Below are 18,305 nucleotides of genomic sequence, written 5' to 3' on the forward strand. Positions count from 1 at the left end.
CCCAAAGTCTACATGAAGAAGATAGCCAACAGGAACACAATCATTCCCAGATATATACAGCTCATTCTCATCATGCTGATACTTCGTGACATTGGGCAGAAGTCCATGCTAATGCCAAGGCTACATATTTCTTTAACTGTTGAGAAGCGCCAGCATCCTATCGGCAGGAGTTCGATTGTTGTTCTTTCAGCTGTTAATAGTAACAATAAGCCCAAATCAAAGTATCTGAAAGCAGCCTTCATTCAATGCACAACCCACACTAGTTGAGTGTTATTCTAGGTTAGCAAATAAGCCAAAGAACGTTCCTTAATTCATCCAATGACCTGGTGATTGATGGTACACGTCCTAGATTTCATACTTTAGATGGAGACAATGGTTCACAGTGGTAGGTCACAACAAAAATATTTCTTCAATTTGGATTGTGTGGAATTTAGGAAGTTTGGACCAGAAAGCTGAGAATCTAGTGCCACTGTTCAAATAGTCCTCAGATTTTTTCCCAATAAAGGACTGCCCAGAAACATAAAGATTAGGGTCACAAAGTTGCCACGAGTAAGCTTCAATAAACCGTATCATAGATCTGATGTTCCCAAATTTTGTGCATGCAAAAATAGCAGTTTTGCTAATTTTTTATGCTATTAAAAAAGGGAAAATATTATTTTGTGAGAAAAGATATTATTATTTTAATGGAATGGCAGAAAAATAATATTTTATTGGAGGAAGGGAGGCAAAATATTATTTTAATGGAGAATGGCGGTAAAATAATATTTTATTGGAGAATGAAGGAAAATCATTACTTTACTGGAGAATGGCAGCAAAATAATATTTTATTGAGAAAGGAGGCAAATTATTATTTTATTTAAAATGGTGACAAAAAGTCTCCTAGTGGAAAATGGGCCCCACCAATAAAATAATAGGGAAAAAGGAGAATCTAGAAGCTAGAAGGAGGCTCAATGGAGAATTATAAATAGAGGATTGGACTCAATTGGAAATCATTCTATTCCTATCATTTCTATTTGAAATTGAGAAAAAACTCAAGCGAATTTAAGAGTTTCAGGCAAAACTCAATAGCTGATTTCAGTTGACTTTGAGTGCCACCCTAGTTAGCTCTTGGGGAAGATCATTTCAGATACTCCAATTGGGCATACTGCAGAGAGTCTTAGTCATTGAACGAATTTGATTGCAGGAGGCTCTATTTGGGTTTATTGCAGAAAAAATTGCAGGTAAGGGGTCGAATTTCCAAGCCTATCAGAGGACGAGTAGTATAATTTGGAGGGACAAATACATTGTCAAACTCCAAGGATCGAACCCATCTCCAAGAGGACCAAGCAGTCTGTTGAGGGACAAATTTAATTGGCCACACTAGCTAGACGCTGAGTTACTCAAGTTGAAGGAAGGAGTTCGAACTTCATATAGCGTCTTTGTGCCAAGACACTATAGTATCCAGGGTGTGTTCATTGCACTATTTATGTTCAAAAGTTGAGGGCATATTTGCATGTGTCATTTTCAGTGGTTTTCCACAGCCTCAAGGAGGGCCGAGTTGTTGTGTCCATCGAAGTCATTTTTCAGAATTTCTAGCTCCAAAACAAGAGCCCAATCTCTGTCATCCAGGGGGACGAATTTAATTAGAGAAAGGAGGTTGATTTCTACATGGGTCTAGCATTTAATGAGGCCGAATTCATATAACACCAGCACTTAACTTCCAAGGCCGAGTTGTTTGTGAGAACAATGTTGCATGAAGTATTTGGCACCCATTTTCAGTGATTTATGCCAAGGAGGAAGGGACACATTCTCTTCGAATTTCTGTGACCAGATCTAAGGAAGAACCACTGTCATTTCCAGAAATTGAGTCTTATCTCTTGACTGAAGTATATTCATGTAGCAGCATTTCCAGTGTGACCAAGAAAATACCAGTCCTGTAGCAGCTGGTAACTAAGGGCTGAATTGTCTAAATCTGATTTCCCTTTCAGTAAGGAGCGCTTTCCAGGTGCTATCTCACAATGGCCTTTGTAATTTTCTGAACATTGCTATCAATGAAATAATCAGATTTTGAGTCTGAAATTCGTTGAGTTCTCTATAAATGCCTATCAAACTGTTTGACGAAAACACTATATTGTTTATTGAAAGAAATTCTGAAATTTGCACATGATGGTCACGCCACTTCCGGTGGGTTAATGATATAATTTTCATCAGTAATTGAAGTCATTCCCTGAGTTTTGCATGGAATATCAGTTGCTGGACTGAAGTTGATTTCTCCATAAATCTATGCCATTTTATGTTCACACTCAGTACCAATAAATAAAGTACACCTACAGCAGTATGTTTGCGACATGTTTGTTAAAACCTCACACAGATAGAGTGCATTGAAACTCAGAAAATTTATTGACCAATTTGGGATATTTTCATTCAAGGAACATTACAATAGATCAGCTTCCAAAATTTTAATAGACCACGAGGAATACAAATGTTCTGCCGAAAACGAGCCACAATATTTGTGCCCTAAGAGGGCCGAGTTTACCAATATCAAGAATGCCCTGGTTCATTTAAGCATATGCACAGATCTGTCATTCAAAACCCCAAGAAATTACCAGTACCAATCAAACATTAAACCTTTAATAAAAAAAGCTTCAAGAATTCGACCTTAATGCTTGAACACACATATTCTCTGATTAGGGCTTGTAAAAGATTCAGACACAGGCTTCAAATAGAACTTGGATTAGTCTCAGGCATGCTCAAAAATTCCAGCCAAACACCATAACTAAGGATATAAAATCCGCCCAGAATTCTTCTAAAATTTCGGCGTGTTGTTTCAGAAGGTTGATATTGCTTAAGGCCGCAGAGATCTCGGACTGTCCCGTTGAGAGAGGCCGACTGTCCTTACCTACCCAGCGAGAAACCACTGTGCAACAGATAGAATTTAAAATGCCCAAACAAAAACCTCCAAACATCAGCCTGCACCAGATAGTTGTGACTATTACTTAGGCCCTAGGAAACCGGATTCGTCCTAAACCCCCTGCGAATCCCGAATCCAGCGAATCCGACACGATTCGGTCTGGATTCGTGTCCAAATCACAGGACACGTCGTGTCCGAGGGCGTGTCGCGATTTTCAGGGGTGTCGCGATTTTCAGGGGCGTATCCGGTTTCCAGGACTTGCTAAGCTCAGCGCGGGTATGAAAAGGGCGTGTTTGCTCATTAATATTTTCATTTGGTAAGTGATTTGTGCTGTTGCAGCAAGGAGTAGAGCATTTTGGCAGCTTCATAATCAAGTCTAGGCCCTAGTATTGATATGCTATTCATGGTAATGTTAAATTCTTAAAGTAAAAGGATGAAAATGAAGATTAAGGAGAATGTCACTTTTACTTAAATTTTTAACATTACCATGAAATGACTCAGGATGTTTGAGAGTGGTTCCGGCCTCATTGGATTTCATATGGAGAAAGTAGAATTTTAGATTTCATTCAAAATCCAGCAGACTTATCAGTTTTTCAGAATTTTAGGATTGGGGGATTGCAATGTTTCCATTGAATTTTTTCATGTATTAGGGTATGGAACTCGTATTTAATCAAGAGCACCAAACCAAGAGCTTCTGAATATGTCGCTCCCGCTCCCGTTTTCGCTCCCACTCCCCGCTTTCGCTCCCGCTCCCAAGTAACACTGTTCCTGATGATATGGGTCTGGACACCATTGTTGAGTTGGCATTGGCCAACATGGATCTCAAAGATCCAGTGCTAGAGCCTATTAGATTTGATGACTTAGAGGGGTCAGCCTCCATACCAGCAGATGCAAAGGCGACTATGGATACAGGGGAGGAGGATGTAGAGGAGAGCAGTGGGGACCATGATGATGGGGACAGTGATGTTGATTCTGATGCTAATTGATGCCTTGAGGCTTGTATACATGTAGTTGTTTTATATTTTCTATTTCTATTTGCCATTGGCATTGCACCAACACTACCTATGTAACACATTTTGATTTGATGACTTAATGAGAAAACTACAGTTGTCAGTGTGTTTATCTTACTATCTTGTAGTTGTAAGTTGTCTTTCAGTTATGAATTATGAATCATGATTTAAATTTTTAATAGATTTATCATTTATGTGACCAGTACCACTGACATTTATTTGAATTTTGTATGTACTATGCATGCTAATAGCTATAGATGAAGATCTATGTTTGAAATCAATAAATTTGTATCATTAATTAAAATTTGTGTAAGAAATATGATAATATCTAATTTTTAATATATATATATATATTATATATATATATATATATATTAATAAAATAATATATAACGTGTCCTGTTCCAGGGGGTCAGCGTGTCCCGAATCCGACACCACGAGTCCCGAATCCTACGTGTCCCGAATCCCCGTGTCAGGTGACTTAGCTTAGGCCACTGAAATCACAAAAGAATAGACGTTGAATGCATATATTTTGAGGTGAATCAAGTCACTTTACACAGTGAAGAGAAGGGGCCCATGCTGAGGCCGACTTATGCCAATGGGAGGGAAATTTGAATTTGAATTTTGTTTTTGGTGGGAAAAGCCCTCATTCAATTTTGGGGCCAACTTGCACTTGTGGAGGGAACCATTTTAATGTGATAGGACCATAAAAATTAATTTAATTCTTCAATATGATTCCTTGGCCTCATGACTTGAGTAATTGCTGGCTATTAGGAAACTGCCACATCATCTAGCTTATGGGGACAATGACCACAACAAAGGGGTCTTTGACCTTCCAAAGGGCATATCTTTCAAACCATCAGGAGCTACGAGTCGTACCATATATCATTGGAATCGGCATGACGAAGAGCATCCAATGATGGTCTTAGGAGCAGATCCACTGATCTTCATCCTCAAGGTCATCAACAAATGTGGGGCTTGTAGGGCCTCTTGACCATTGGAGCTTCAATTAATGCAATCCCGACATATATTAAGAGCGTTCAAGAACCAACGTTGGCATCAATGACAACACCATTCAACAGGGAATACATTGAACACTATATGTTACATAATGTTTGATAAAGAATTATTCCCTTGCACAACATAATAATTTTTCATATATTTTATTTTGCATTCACCTTGAGTGTCGATAATGGACATACTGTCCAACGATAAATATCGATAACCAGAGGAGCAAGGGGAAGTTTGACATACCTGATGAATGGTGCGCCTGATTTTATGAAACTTTCTTTTGCAGGCATCTAATATATGCACCTATTTCAAGAGTATAAAAAATTGTAAGACTAATCAACAAAAGACAGATTCTATATTTACAATAATTTATTGAGTTACAACAACGAAGAAAAGCAATTATAGTTATAGAAACACAGCTTCTTCCAAAACGATCTCACCAGTAATGCTCGACTGTCTTCTTTGCTGGTAGGCTCTACACTTCTGCTAAAGATTAGTTCAACCTGCATATATTGTTCAGAATAGTTTGGTAGTTCTATCCAGCTATTACAATTTCAAAAGTATAAAGAACAATGACCCCTTTAATTCAATATAAGGTGGAACACCTAGCTATAAAAAGTGCTCTTCAAAACCAGTATGCCTATGTTGAAATTATTAAGCGATTTCTGTACAAGATGATACCAAATTAAGCATCAATTTTGCACAAGTCGTCTGCACGCTGAGTGGCAGCAATGGTTCATGCATATTTCTTGAAAATAAGTATATAATTTGAGATAACTGCAGAAGATAAACTCCTCTGTATTAGTACAAAAGACCAGTCTCAAAGATTAGATTTGTGTGCAACAGACCAAAAGAGAGAAATTTGTTATGAAAAGGGTGTCACTTGCATCAACAATGGATGCTTAAAACAAATGGAAGTAGAAGCTATCCCTAGTGAAACAAAAAGTCAAGAATCCACATATACACATTTTCAAGGAAAAAGAAAACAGCGGCATACAAAAAGTATATTTTTATTTAAATTCAACTAGCAGAGAAATCAAGCAGCTCCAATCATGAGAAAAGATGAGAAAGTAGTAGACATATAAATGGACACAAGAAACAATAGAAAAATATAGAACCAAGTTGAGAACTACAGGATGATATGAGAATGTACATAGCATAGAAAGAAGCTCGATTACGTTTACCTCTGACCAATAATGAATATTGGTTACAAGAATTGCTGGTATACTGTGTTTCCACAATTACTTCAGTTTTTACTGACAAGCGCATGTACTAAAGCAACAGCATAATTGCATTCATAAACTTATGTCAGGAAATAGCCTCTTGGTCAATGCCACAACTCACTTTCCTATGTTCTCAATCAAAGATCAACTAATTATAAATTATGCCTATCACCCAAGGCATGATTATCAAGTACACATTCCCTTCCTCTCAGTTCCCTTCCTCTCATTCCCATCGCAGGTTCCATTTCGTTTCCTCTTACTCTGATATCTTGATCCACATCCATAAATCAAGGTCAAGAATAATGGGGAATGATAGTTATATATATGAATTAGTGGTTTCGATGTTGATATAATAAGCATAAACGTGTTCATACATAATGCAAACAATATTTTCTATATAATATAAAATAATATATTCAATCATTGATTTATATGATAAAATAACTACAATGAGTATAGCCAATTGTAAATATACTTTATGAAATATCCTTATGAAAATTAAAGGCTTTGATTGTATATAATATTATGCTTATAATTAATATTAATTTCTTTATTATAGGCATTATATCATGTAGACAACTTATATTAATTACTTCATTAAAGAAAATATTAGCTTATAATGGTCAATTAAATATTAGAATTATGCATTAATAAAGTCAATTCAACTTAAAGTTATTTTATACTTTTATGTCCTATTTCAAATTATTGTGTTTTTTGGTCTATCCCACACTCATAAAATGGATTGACTCAACTTGCTTGTAATCTGTCAGGCCAGACAAGAACTCCACAAAGCAAAAACTGATTCGTATCTTATTCCACAAGGTAGGTCTTCATTATATACATGAGGGAGAGACTGTTCAGTTCATCTCCCGATGACTGTTCATATTTCTAATTTATTTATTTACATAAATTCACCCAATCACAAGGATTAGGTGTCAACATTCCCCCCTTAATTTGAAGGGATGTTGGTGAGTCCAAGCATCATTCTGAATCGTTCAAGCTTTTCTCTTCCAAGCGCTTTGGTGAAGATGTCTGCAATTTGCTCATTTGTGGAACAATGACGGAGATGGATTGTTTTGGCCTCAACATGATGTCGAATCAGATGATATTTAGCATTGATGTGCTTCGTTCGATCATGGAACTTTGGGTTCTTGGCCAACTTTATTGCAGAGGTATTGTCAATCATGAGTGGAGTTGATTGTACTTGTTTTACCTGCAAATCTTCAAGAATTTTCCTGAGCCACACAATTTCTTTTGTTGCTTCAGCTGCTGCCACGTATTCTGCTTCTGTTGTGGAATCTGCTGGAATCGATTGTTTGCGTGATCTCCAGGAGACAGCTCCTGATCCAAGACTCATAGCATATCCTGAAGTAGATACCCCAGTTTCTTTGTCTCCATCGAAGTCTGAATCAGAGTATCCAATCAAGCTGAAGTTGTCCACCCGTGTATACTTGATTCCAAAGTCTTGAGTTCCCTTCGAGTACCTTAGAACTCTTTTTGCAGCAGACCAATGTCCCTCACAAGGCTTTTGCATAAACCTGGAGAGGATTCCAACAGCAAACAAAATGTCTGGTCTAGTAGTAGTTAGGTAGTTGAGACTTCCTACAAGTTGTCTATACTTTGTTGCATCCTCAAATTCTTTTCCTTCAATAGATGTGAGCTTTAAGTTTTGTTCCATTGGAGTAGTAAGAGGATTGCATTCTGTCATGCCAAACTTGTTCAATAGATCTCCAATGTACTTCTTTTGAGAAATAAATATGGACTTTGGATGTTGAGTTACTTCAATACCAAGATAGTAATGAACATAGCCCAAATCAGTCATTTCAAAACTTTTCCCCAATTCCTTCTTTATGGATGCAATGTAGTTTTCATTGTTCCCTGTCATCAAAAGATCATCTACATATACCACAAGATATACAATTGTTTTGCCAACTTTCTTGACAAATAAAGTTGCATCATCAAGATCATAATGTTTGAAATTGAGTTTCAGAAGATGCTCAATTAGTTTTTCATACCAGGCTCGCAGTGCTTATTTGAGGCCATACAAGGATTTCACAAGTTTGCATACTTTATGTTCATGTCCTTTCACAGCAAATCCTTAAGGCTGGGACATAAAAACATTCTCTTTTAGATCTCCATTCAAGAAAGCAGTTTTTACATCCATTTGATGGACTTTCCAACCGTTCTGAGCTGCTAGTGCAAAGAGTGTCCGGATGGTAGCCGATTTTGCTGTGGGGGCAAAAGTATCCTCATAATCAACCCCTTCCTTCTGTGCAAAACCTTTTGCCACAAGCCTAGCTTTGTGCTTGTCAAGTGAGCCATCAGCTTTATACTTGTTCTTGTAGACCCACTTGTAGCCAAATGGTTTGGTTCCTAATGGGGGATCAACCAACTTCCAAGTGTTGTTCTTTATGAGGGCATCATACTCCTTTTGCGTCGCTTCTTTCCATTCATCATGAGAAGCAACTTCTTTGAAGGAAGTTGGTTCAAAATTTGTAGACAAGTTCAATTCACAATCATAAGAAACATCCATATCAACAAGTGAATTAGAGTCATCTACATCACCTCCATTTTGCCGGTTTGAATTTCTGGTTCCTGTCTTTCCAACTTCATCAGGATGAACACTTTCAAGTGTCTTTGTCACCCATTTTGGGGGACCTTTTTAGATGGTCCAGGCTGCTCTGTTGATTGAGTTGGGACTGAATCAAGATTGAGTCTCCCAATTCTATCAATTACATCACTTAAAGCGTCATCCATTGTTGGAGTTTCATGCGGGGGAGAGTGTTATTTAGAAGAAGATTCCACATGTTGATCTAGTATAGGAATCCCCCCTTCAAGATGTGGAATCTTATTATCAAATTCTTGAAATGATTTTGCTTTTGCGAATCTATCCAAGCGATCAAGTTGCCGCTCAACAACATTGTCAGTTTTGGATGATTCAAGAAAAATTACATCTCTAGATACAACAAACTTTTCATTTACTTCATCATAGAGACGGTATGCTTTGGAGGTGTTTGAATACCCCAGAAAGATACACTTACGACTTCTAGCACCAAGTTTGTTTCTATGTACCTTTGGTATCAAGGCATAACAGGTGGAACCAAAGACCCTGAGATGCTTTACCGAAGGAACATGTCCATACCACATTTCATATGGAGTGTTGTTTCTTATAGCATTAGATGAACATCTATTCTTTATATATGCAGCACATAGAACAGCATCAACCCAAAACATTATCTTTACATTTTTGAAGAAGAGCATGGATCATACCATATTTAAGATTTTCCTATTCATTCTTTCAGCTACAACATTGTGTTGGGGATTATAAGGCACAGTTGTTTGATGTTTGATCCCATGTTGGCGTTGATGTGTATTCTTTTCCATTATCAGTGCGAATAGACCCAATATGAGATTGTGCATCATTTTCAATCCATTTATGAAAATTCTTAAATGTTTGAAAAGCATCAGATTTGTTTTCAATAAATAAACCCAACACATTCTGGTGTAGTCATCAATAAATGTCATGATATATTTATTTCCATTTGCAGAAGGAACAGGCATTGGACCACATAAATCTAAATCAATGAGTTCAAGTTTCCTATGTGCTCTTGAATGTGAATCATGAAAAGACTGTTTTCTATGCTTTCCTAGAATGCAAGCATCACATTGCTTAAGTTTCCTAGGAATTGTAGGCAAACCAGCAACACCATTTTTCTTCAACAAGCGGAGACTGTCATAGTTCAAATGTCCAAATCTAGCATGCCATAATAAACTTGATGGAAGTGTACCTTCTTCATGATGAGAATTGTATGAGAAATGTTGTGCATGAGCAGAGGTTCCTTGCAGCTTGATAAGCCTTTCTTCTTCTATTCCCCTCATGACAAGTAAGTGGTCAGATGCTTTTCTTACCTCAAGCTTGCCATCAAACATATGAATGGAGTGACCTTGCTGGTGGATGTGGACCAAGGACAGCAAGTTTCTCTTGAGCTGTGGGAGATATAGAACATGATCCAGAAGAAATTCTGGAAGACCAGGCAGTTTAAGCCTGATTGTGCCAAGCCCTGATGGCTTGATTTTTGATTGATCTGCAAAGTATACTGCTCCATCAACATTGTCAATGAAATCTTTAAAAAAATCTTTTCTATGAGTCATGTGGCAGGTTGCTCCTGAATCAAGCAACCAATCATTTTTCCAAGAAGCAAGTGAAGCATTAAATAAATCTTCATTTACTCCAATGTTACATTGTGCCACAACATAGTGAGCGGATTCAGGTGCTTTACCTTTGTCTGTATCATCAGTTTTACCTTTCTGTTGGTTTTTTTTCTGCTCAATTTTGTCCCATGGTAGCTTGCATGTAGAGGCATCATGTGATCCATTTCTTTTGCAGCGTATGCAGTGCAAATCTGCCTTTTCTCCTTGAGAATGTCTGCCGCCCCGCCTCTGAAGTATCTTCCTCTTCCTCTTCGTCCACCTCTTCCTCTTGTAGAATCTTGAGCAAGATGCTTTTCTTTATGAGCAAGGCACACAGCCTCTTCAGAAGATTCAGGGGTTGTCTTCTTTCCAAAAGCTTTCTCTCTTTCAGCAAACTTTTTCACAAGAGAGTCAAAGGTTATATCTTTGAGATTTCCATTTGATTGCGATGACTCAAGAAAATTGAAGTAGGATAAAGTGCCTTGAGAAAAGCGATAAGAGGAATATCCAATTCAACCTTAGTGGATTTGATATCATGCATTATAGACTTTACTTCAGATGCAAGAGCAAGAGAATCATTATTTTGCAGTTCAAGAGTGAAGAGTTTAATCATGAGTTGAACAACTTCAAGTGCAAAATGTGAGTCATAGAGTTCTTTCAGCTTTTGTAAGGCTTCAAAGGCAGTTGAATATGACGAAATATGGCGACTCACCTCTTCATTTACAGATGCTGCGATTAATGCATAAGCTTTGTTGTTCTTGTTTTCCCAAATGACGAGCTCTTTGTCTGAGGTAGGCTATACTGGTTCATTGTCTCCGTCTCCAACACACACTCCTTTCCACAACTCATTGAAAATGAGGGTGTGTTTTATCATCCGGGACCATTCAGGATAGTTCTCCTTGCCAGTGAGAACTATTCCCACCATGAATATGATTGAATGCATATTGTAGCAAAAAAAATTCTGCTGCAAAACTTTTACTCTTAAAAAAAATATACTTCTGATGTGACTAGACAGCAAAATCAAATGTCAATTTACATTCATCTGGATAGAATATAATTGAATTTGGAAAAGTGAGCACCAAGAAAGGCTTATCGATGGAATAAGATGACAACCCACGAAGGAACGGATCATATGAATAGAGGAAATAACGCATACACAAAAACTCATACTCGCCCTATTCATTTATATGTCAAATACATAAATCTACATAAAACACAACGTTGTATGCGCTATCTTTTCCTACATCCTTTGCAACATCAATGGCAATCTCGGCGACTGTTCTATGATTTACAAATGAATGTCACAAAAAAATTATGTGAAAATGACAAAGACTATGAAATGGGGGCGACACAAATGCGTATTGTGAGCGAGGGAAGGTAGTGGATGGACGAGTTGATGGTGAGAATGGGCGAAGCAAATGAAAACCGCTGGTTTTGTTTGATGACAAGACAGAAAGTAATTCCTTACATTAACCCCGCTCCCCAGCTAAAGATCTCCAGCTAGTTGTTGAAGAAGCCTGCTGATCTCACGCCGCCTAAGTGTTCTTTGTCGTTAGCTCTGATTCCAAGAGTATATATACAGGATGAAGTTCTGAGACTTGCTGCAACGGTAAGGCTGAGCGCTGTTACAAATGAGATCGCGTGGTATATATACAAGATGAAGAGTCGAGGCAATGGACGGCATGCCGCTGGCTCAAACTGCGTATCGCCGAGGTTATTCCAACAGACAGTAAAGTCTGAGCAGCGTAACAATTCATCACATGGTTATGTGCCAAAATAAACTTCAGACCAACGTTTTTTTACAAAACAGGAGCAGCGTACAAATTTAGAATACCTGCGTTTCTTACAAAACAGGAGCAGTGCACAAATCAACTGTTCAACGCAGCATGACAATATTCCACCGAAACTTCTTCAGACAATATTCCTGTGCTGAAGCCGTCCCTCTCTCGACGCTTTCTGAATTTAGGCAGGAAGAAGAGTAGATAGACTGCGCAGTAGTCAGAGAGGACAGAGAGCATAGTACACAGTGGACAGAGTGCTCAGTAGGCAGACTCCAAAGGGGCAGAGGACAGAGAGCAGTAGCCAGAAGGGAGTTACAACTATTTTGGGAACTTGGCTCTGATACCATATTAGGACAGGCAGTAACTCCACAAAGCAAAACCCGATTCGTATCTTATTCCACAAGATAGATCTTCATTATATACATGAGGGAGAGACTGTTCAATTCATCTCCCGATGACTGTTCATATTTCTAACTTATTTATTTACATAAATTCACCCAATCACAAGGATTAGGTGTCAACATAATCCTATATAAGAAAGCTTTCGCCTTCTCAATAAGCAACACAATACAGAGACCTCTCTCAAGTTATCTTGGTTTCTTTATGTGCTTGATGTGAAACTACAGCCACGGAATCTTCAGCCGCTGTTTTCATTCCCCATTCCCACTCAATGTATAGAACAGCCATACAGTACAGCAGTACTCCATATAGTTGTATGGAATTGTATGAAATTGCCCAAGCAAGTGTCATATAAATCAATTTATGGCCCAGATGTGCAAATCGGTAAGTTCTTTTTACTGATTTGTTATTTATTAGCAAATCCAAAGAGGAATTTACTGTTTGGTTGCTATTTCTTATGTATTTTTCAGCTACTTGAAAGCAGATCTGAGTCTTACCTGGCTGGCGGTGAGCAGATTCGCTAGATCTGCATCTTTTTGGGCTGTTTGTGGGCAAATTTATCATAAATCCACAACCTTTTCATTTGATTACTGTGTTATTGGGTTAGTTTTAACCTTCACGTATGGCATCTTTATCCAACATCACATTGGAAGGGAGTCAAAGGTTCACAGGTAAGAACTACAACACAGAAGCAAATGATGACCATTTTTAGTACAAGTGCCTAGCAAATATTGTGCTTCATAAGGTTACCTGGCCTAAAAGTGTGGGTAAACACCAGGATAAGTTTAATGAGGAAGCCAAAGAAGTTGTGATGCTGTTTAAATTGTCTTTGACAAATGAGATGCATCAAAAGGTCCAAACAATTAAGGCTTTCTCAGTGATCTGGAAACATTTGAAAGAATTGCATGAAAAATCAAACAAGGGCAAAGCCTTCTTCCTAAAGAACATGTTTTTTTCTATGACCAGCCTAGAATCTAGATCCATCTTAACTCCGGACCTACCAAGCGCCAAGAGGGATCAACTTTCCTTTCACTCTAAAAGAGATTTACATCTCAAGAGATTTGACCCCTCTCGGCACTTGGTAGATCCGGTGTTAAGATGGATCTAGGTTGGTTTTATTATTAATGATAGTTATAATATAATTATTTATTTTAGTTTTACTTTTACTGTTATGTGATTTGGCCAAGTCAAAATGTTTTATTGATAATTATCATTATTAATTTTTTTTATTTTATAATTTTTTTTTATTTTTATTTTATTTTCACCAAGTCAGAATGTTTACAGGACATTTCAACATCTCTACATTATCGATATCGGGATAAAATCAGCAAGGGTCTGGAAAACAAAAAATCAGGAAAATCGGGAAAATATTGGTAGAAATCGGCAAACAACGGAAAAATTAAGATACCATAAAAATATCTTTAAAAATCAGCAAACATCGGCTCAGCCAAAAAATTGTGATTTAGAGATAAAATTGGGATGTTATCAAGATGTTCGCAACACTGCTACATACTAGGCTTAAGAGCACCTCTCTAGGCAATTACTTTTAACCTTTTATTATTTTTTAAATGAGCCCATATGTAAATGTTTACAAATACAAGCATTTACACTACTACAACATCTCCTCATAGCTTTTTGCTTTTAGATTTAATTTTAAAAATGTTATAAACTGAAATTAAAATAAAAAAATTTATAAAATATTTTGATTTTGAAATGAGTTATGGTTTTTGGGCGAGTGGCATTAATAAGCCATCGTATTGGCCCTTGTTACCGTAAACAAAGCATATTTACAAGTTAATAATATTTATGGTAAAATGGGGGTGAATATCCATGGTTAAGAATCTTGTTATATTGTATGTTTATAGTAAGTATTAAGTTTTAATTTTCAAGATGTTATAAAATTAAATTAAAATAAAATATATATAATCTTTTTTTAAATTTTGAAAAGAGTGATGGTTTTTGGTATGTGGTATGTCGTATTGGCAAACCATGGTATTGGCCCATGGTTTTGTAAGGAAGCCTATCTAGAAGTTAATAATATCCACAATAAAATGGGGATGAATACTCATGGTTAAGAATCTTGTTATATTGTAAATATTAAATTTTTATGTACTTATTAATTAAATTTAAATATGGTTATGGAATCATTATCATTAGCGGTGGCAAATACTTCATCACTTTTATTGATGATCACTCCAAAAAAACCTGGATCTATTTCTTAAAGACCAAAGATGAGGTCTTCGATCGGTTCAGAGAGTTTAAGGCTCTCGTTGATAACATGATAGGGAAAAAGATAAAGGTCTTGCGTTCAAATAATGGTGGAGAATATACAAACAAAGACTTCACAGATTTCTGCGCAAAGGAGGGCATCAAAAGAGAATGGACAACTCCCTATAATTCAGAGCAAAATGGAGCTGCAGAGCACATGAATAGAACTATTGTTGGAGCGACAAAAGCTATGTTGTATGATCAGGATCTACCTAGGTTCTTATGGGCAGAAGCTTGCAGCACGACGATGTATATCCAGAATAGAACTCCTCATAGTAGTAGATGAACCAAAGTTAGTGCAGTGGTTGATGGACAGTGGCAGGCAGCTATAGTTGTCAAACATCAAAAACATGTATGGGAAGATGATGCAGAGACAGGGAGCAGTGCAACATTAGAACGCCTTCCTTGCGAAGAGGGAGTGTTATTTTTTGTATTGGATGGTATTCTAGTCTCAAACCTTGTGGACAGGCTAAAACACAAGAGAACTTCAAAACCCAAAAATCGTTTCTGGAAATTCCACCTAGAGACAGCTCAATTAAATTAACTGATCGATAATTAAAAATGCCTAAGTCTAACTTAGGGAAATCAATTAATTAATAGGAATCAATTGAGAAAGGCGAGAATTCTCTAGAAACTCACATGGATTGACTTAGAGATGATCTCAGTCATTGATTAATCTTGGTCGTTGAAGTCTCAACTAGAGATTATAAGAGGAGGTCGATGGGTTTGATGGACAACACACTTGGAGAGTGAATTCCTTAGCAAAGATCGAGTTTCCCAGCTGCAATGATTCAACAAAGAAAAGTTCAAGCTAGAGAGAGGACGTAGAGACAGCGAGGGGTAGAGACAGTGATTCCAGAGGAGGAATTCAGTTCTGGAGAGTCAAGAGAGGAGGTCGTATTATTTCTCCAGGAGGCTACGCAGGGATTGCACAGTAGCCTCAAGAGGCAGTTTGATTCAACCAATATTTCTCTCAGATTGGATTGCTACTTTCAACATCCAAATTGTACTCATAATTTCACTACTGCAAAATAATAAAACCCTCAACTAATGCATCGGTTTTCCCACATTCGGTTTTTCGAGGACAATCGTCCAAAAATAATTGTCATTTTTATGTGTGCGCTAGCATATTTCTCAGTTTCCAGTGTTTTACTTTCGCGGAATTTTTATTGTGAAAAATTGCAGTGTGATTCATTTGATATTTTTCGTAGAAAATATACATAGTTAGAAGAATAAATTTTCAGTTGCTACAATTAGACTTGTAAATTTTCACACAGTGGGTGACCCCATAGGAGAAATTTTCTCCTAGATTTTTCTTCAGTCGGTAACCAGCGACCCTGACAGCCACTAGTGTAGTCAATGTTGTGCTAGATGTCTCTCCTCCCTGAGCCAATCATATGACCCCTCGCCCCATCTTTCAAGATCGTACGTTTGAAGGTGGGCCATCCAATCCTAAAGGTATGATTTTTCATTATGCAATTAGGTGTTTATGCTTGTTTTTCTTGGGCACACATGGGTATGGATTATTGGGTGACTTGGAAGGAGGAATGGTTTTGACTGTAGTCTTGTTCTCTTACCTTAACTAGGGGGTTAATCCTCAACCCTAGTCCCGTGGATGGGCACTATTTGGGAAACCCTAATTTTGGTTGGTGTTCTCGTTTTCCGTTTCACAATTTTCACTCCCCTCTACACATTATAGACCCTGTTTCATCATCTTCCTTCTCTGGGTCCACATGACCACTAGGTCCACAAGGATCTGGTACTCCCCCTCCCCTTGTATACATGTCTAGGTCGGGCCTAGAACGTTGCCCCAGAGGTTGATGCATCTAAAAAAAGATAAAAGCATAATATGGCCACATACAAAAGGAAATAATACCACAAAATGTAACAGATAGCTGAGACAATAAAATTTAGCATATGGGCAAAAGTCAAACATGAGCTCTACCCCATATCATTAAGGCCATCACCCTAGTTCCTAGGGCCCGTATGAGTGCCACTTGTTGGAAAATCAAGGAAATTGTAGATGAAGGTTGATTTTCCTTACTTGATAATTACTAGTGAATTTTGTTGGCTTTTTATTAAATTCTTTGTGTTCTCTTTCTTCATCAAGCAATTACAAAAATATAAGCATGATGATCAAAAGAGACAATAAACACAAGATATAGGCTCCACACAAGGGAAAAACCCCACAACTGGGGAGAACACGAACAACCCTCTTCTTATAGAATCAGATCAAATGAGATTTCCAAGACCTAGACCAAGACAATACCTCAGTAAGATATCCAAGTCAACCCTCCAATAATTTTCATGGGCCTATCCTTTACATGCCTTTGTCTCACAGAGAAATTCGCCATCCCTATATCTTGTTCTTCACAAACCTCAAGATACTTCTCTAGCTCGCATAATACAGTTATTATAGTTCTTTTGTGGCACACATTATTGTCCTTCTTTAACTCACATTTCATCATGGAAGTGGTTCTTCTTTAGGTCATCACGCTACTCAGGAATAGCCTTTGTTAGTTGCATACTTTTTACAGACTTCAAATTTCAAGAGCTTTGCATTCTTTCAGCATTACGAATTAGCCTCTTTTCCTAGATTATATGACACAGAAAACTCTCATGTTTTGCTCCAAAGAAATTCACAAATCCTACCTCAAAAACTCGCATATCTTGCTTCAATACACACACAAAATTCATCTATTTTGGTGGAGGATTCACACCAATATATAGTTGTTCGTCACTATGAAGAATCACATATGTTCCGCAAGCCGACCTGACCACCTAGAGGTTCGACTTGGTCTTATGGAGGTAAATTGGACTCTTTTTTACTAAACAAAAATTATGTTCTTTTTTCTTACAAAGAGTCCAAATGGACTCAAATTTAATTCTTTGACTCAATCAAAACCTAGAAGCATGAAGAACATGCTTAACTAAAGAAATAATAATAATATAAATATTTTTCTTCTTTTTGCTTTTGTTACAAGTACAAAGATAAATATGAAGACCGAACCTAGTTACTTTTCCAACACCCATTACATCATTAAGGAACCCATGTATGTCTGAACCCCTGGTGGGCAATGAACTTCCGCACCTTAAGGGGGTAGTCACTGCTACATCATACACATCATGCTCTCATCCCCTGGATCCCTTAGCAATATAATAAAAGAAAAATCAATAAACGACAAAAGGAAAATGAAGAAGGGTGGAAAAACAAAGGTCGGGGTAACGCATCTACCACGATTTCTCCCTCTTACTTTAATACACCCAAATATGTGGACATCCCTCACCATTACCACCCTTAAGCCCATGGCATTTGGCCTTGAGACCCCTGTGTCCCAATCCACCTCATCATTATCCACATGACACCTACCACCTTAAGGGTGTCCATAGGGTTGTTCCTTAACCACTCCTACCTAGGGAGGTAACACCATTGCATGCTCAAAGCCCCAAAATTGGAAGGGAAACCCATTAACAAGCTTATTCACTCAACTGCGCTAATGAATTATTGTATCCAAGGTGAGGAGACGCATTA

The 18,305-nt window shown here is 37.5% G+C and overlaps 1 protein-coding gene across 1 annotated transcript in view; it reads right to left on the minus strand.

Annotated features, from left to right (window-relative positions):
- LOC149178671 (uncharacterized) overlaps positions 1 to 18,305 on the minus strand; it is a 396,993-nt gene that overhangs the window by 226,843 nt on the left and 151,845 nt on the right. Inside the window, exons 7-9 of the mRNA XM_089422194.1 lie at positions 5,593 to 5,688; positions 5,352 to 5,414; positions 5,155 to 5,214 (exon numbers count right to left, since the gene is read on the minus strand). Coding sequence (XP_089278320.1) covers positions 5,155 to 5,214; positions 5,352 to 5,414; positions 5,593 to 5,688 — 219 coding nt within the window. The remainder of the gene's footprint in view (positions 1 to 5,154; positions 5,215 to 5,351; positions 5,415 to 5,592; positions 5,689 to 18,305) is intronic.

This window comes from Pinus tabuliformis, chromosome 4_1 (genome assembly GCF_031772625.1).
Source record: "Pinus tabuliformis cultivar Carrire ecotype Pingquan chromosome 4_1, CPIR1, whole genome shotgun sequence".
Taxonomy (NCBI): domain Eukaryota; kingdom Viridiplantae; phylum Streptophyta; class Pinopsida; order Pinales; family Pinaceae; genus Pinus; species Pinus tabuliformis.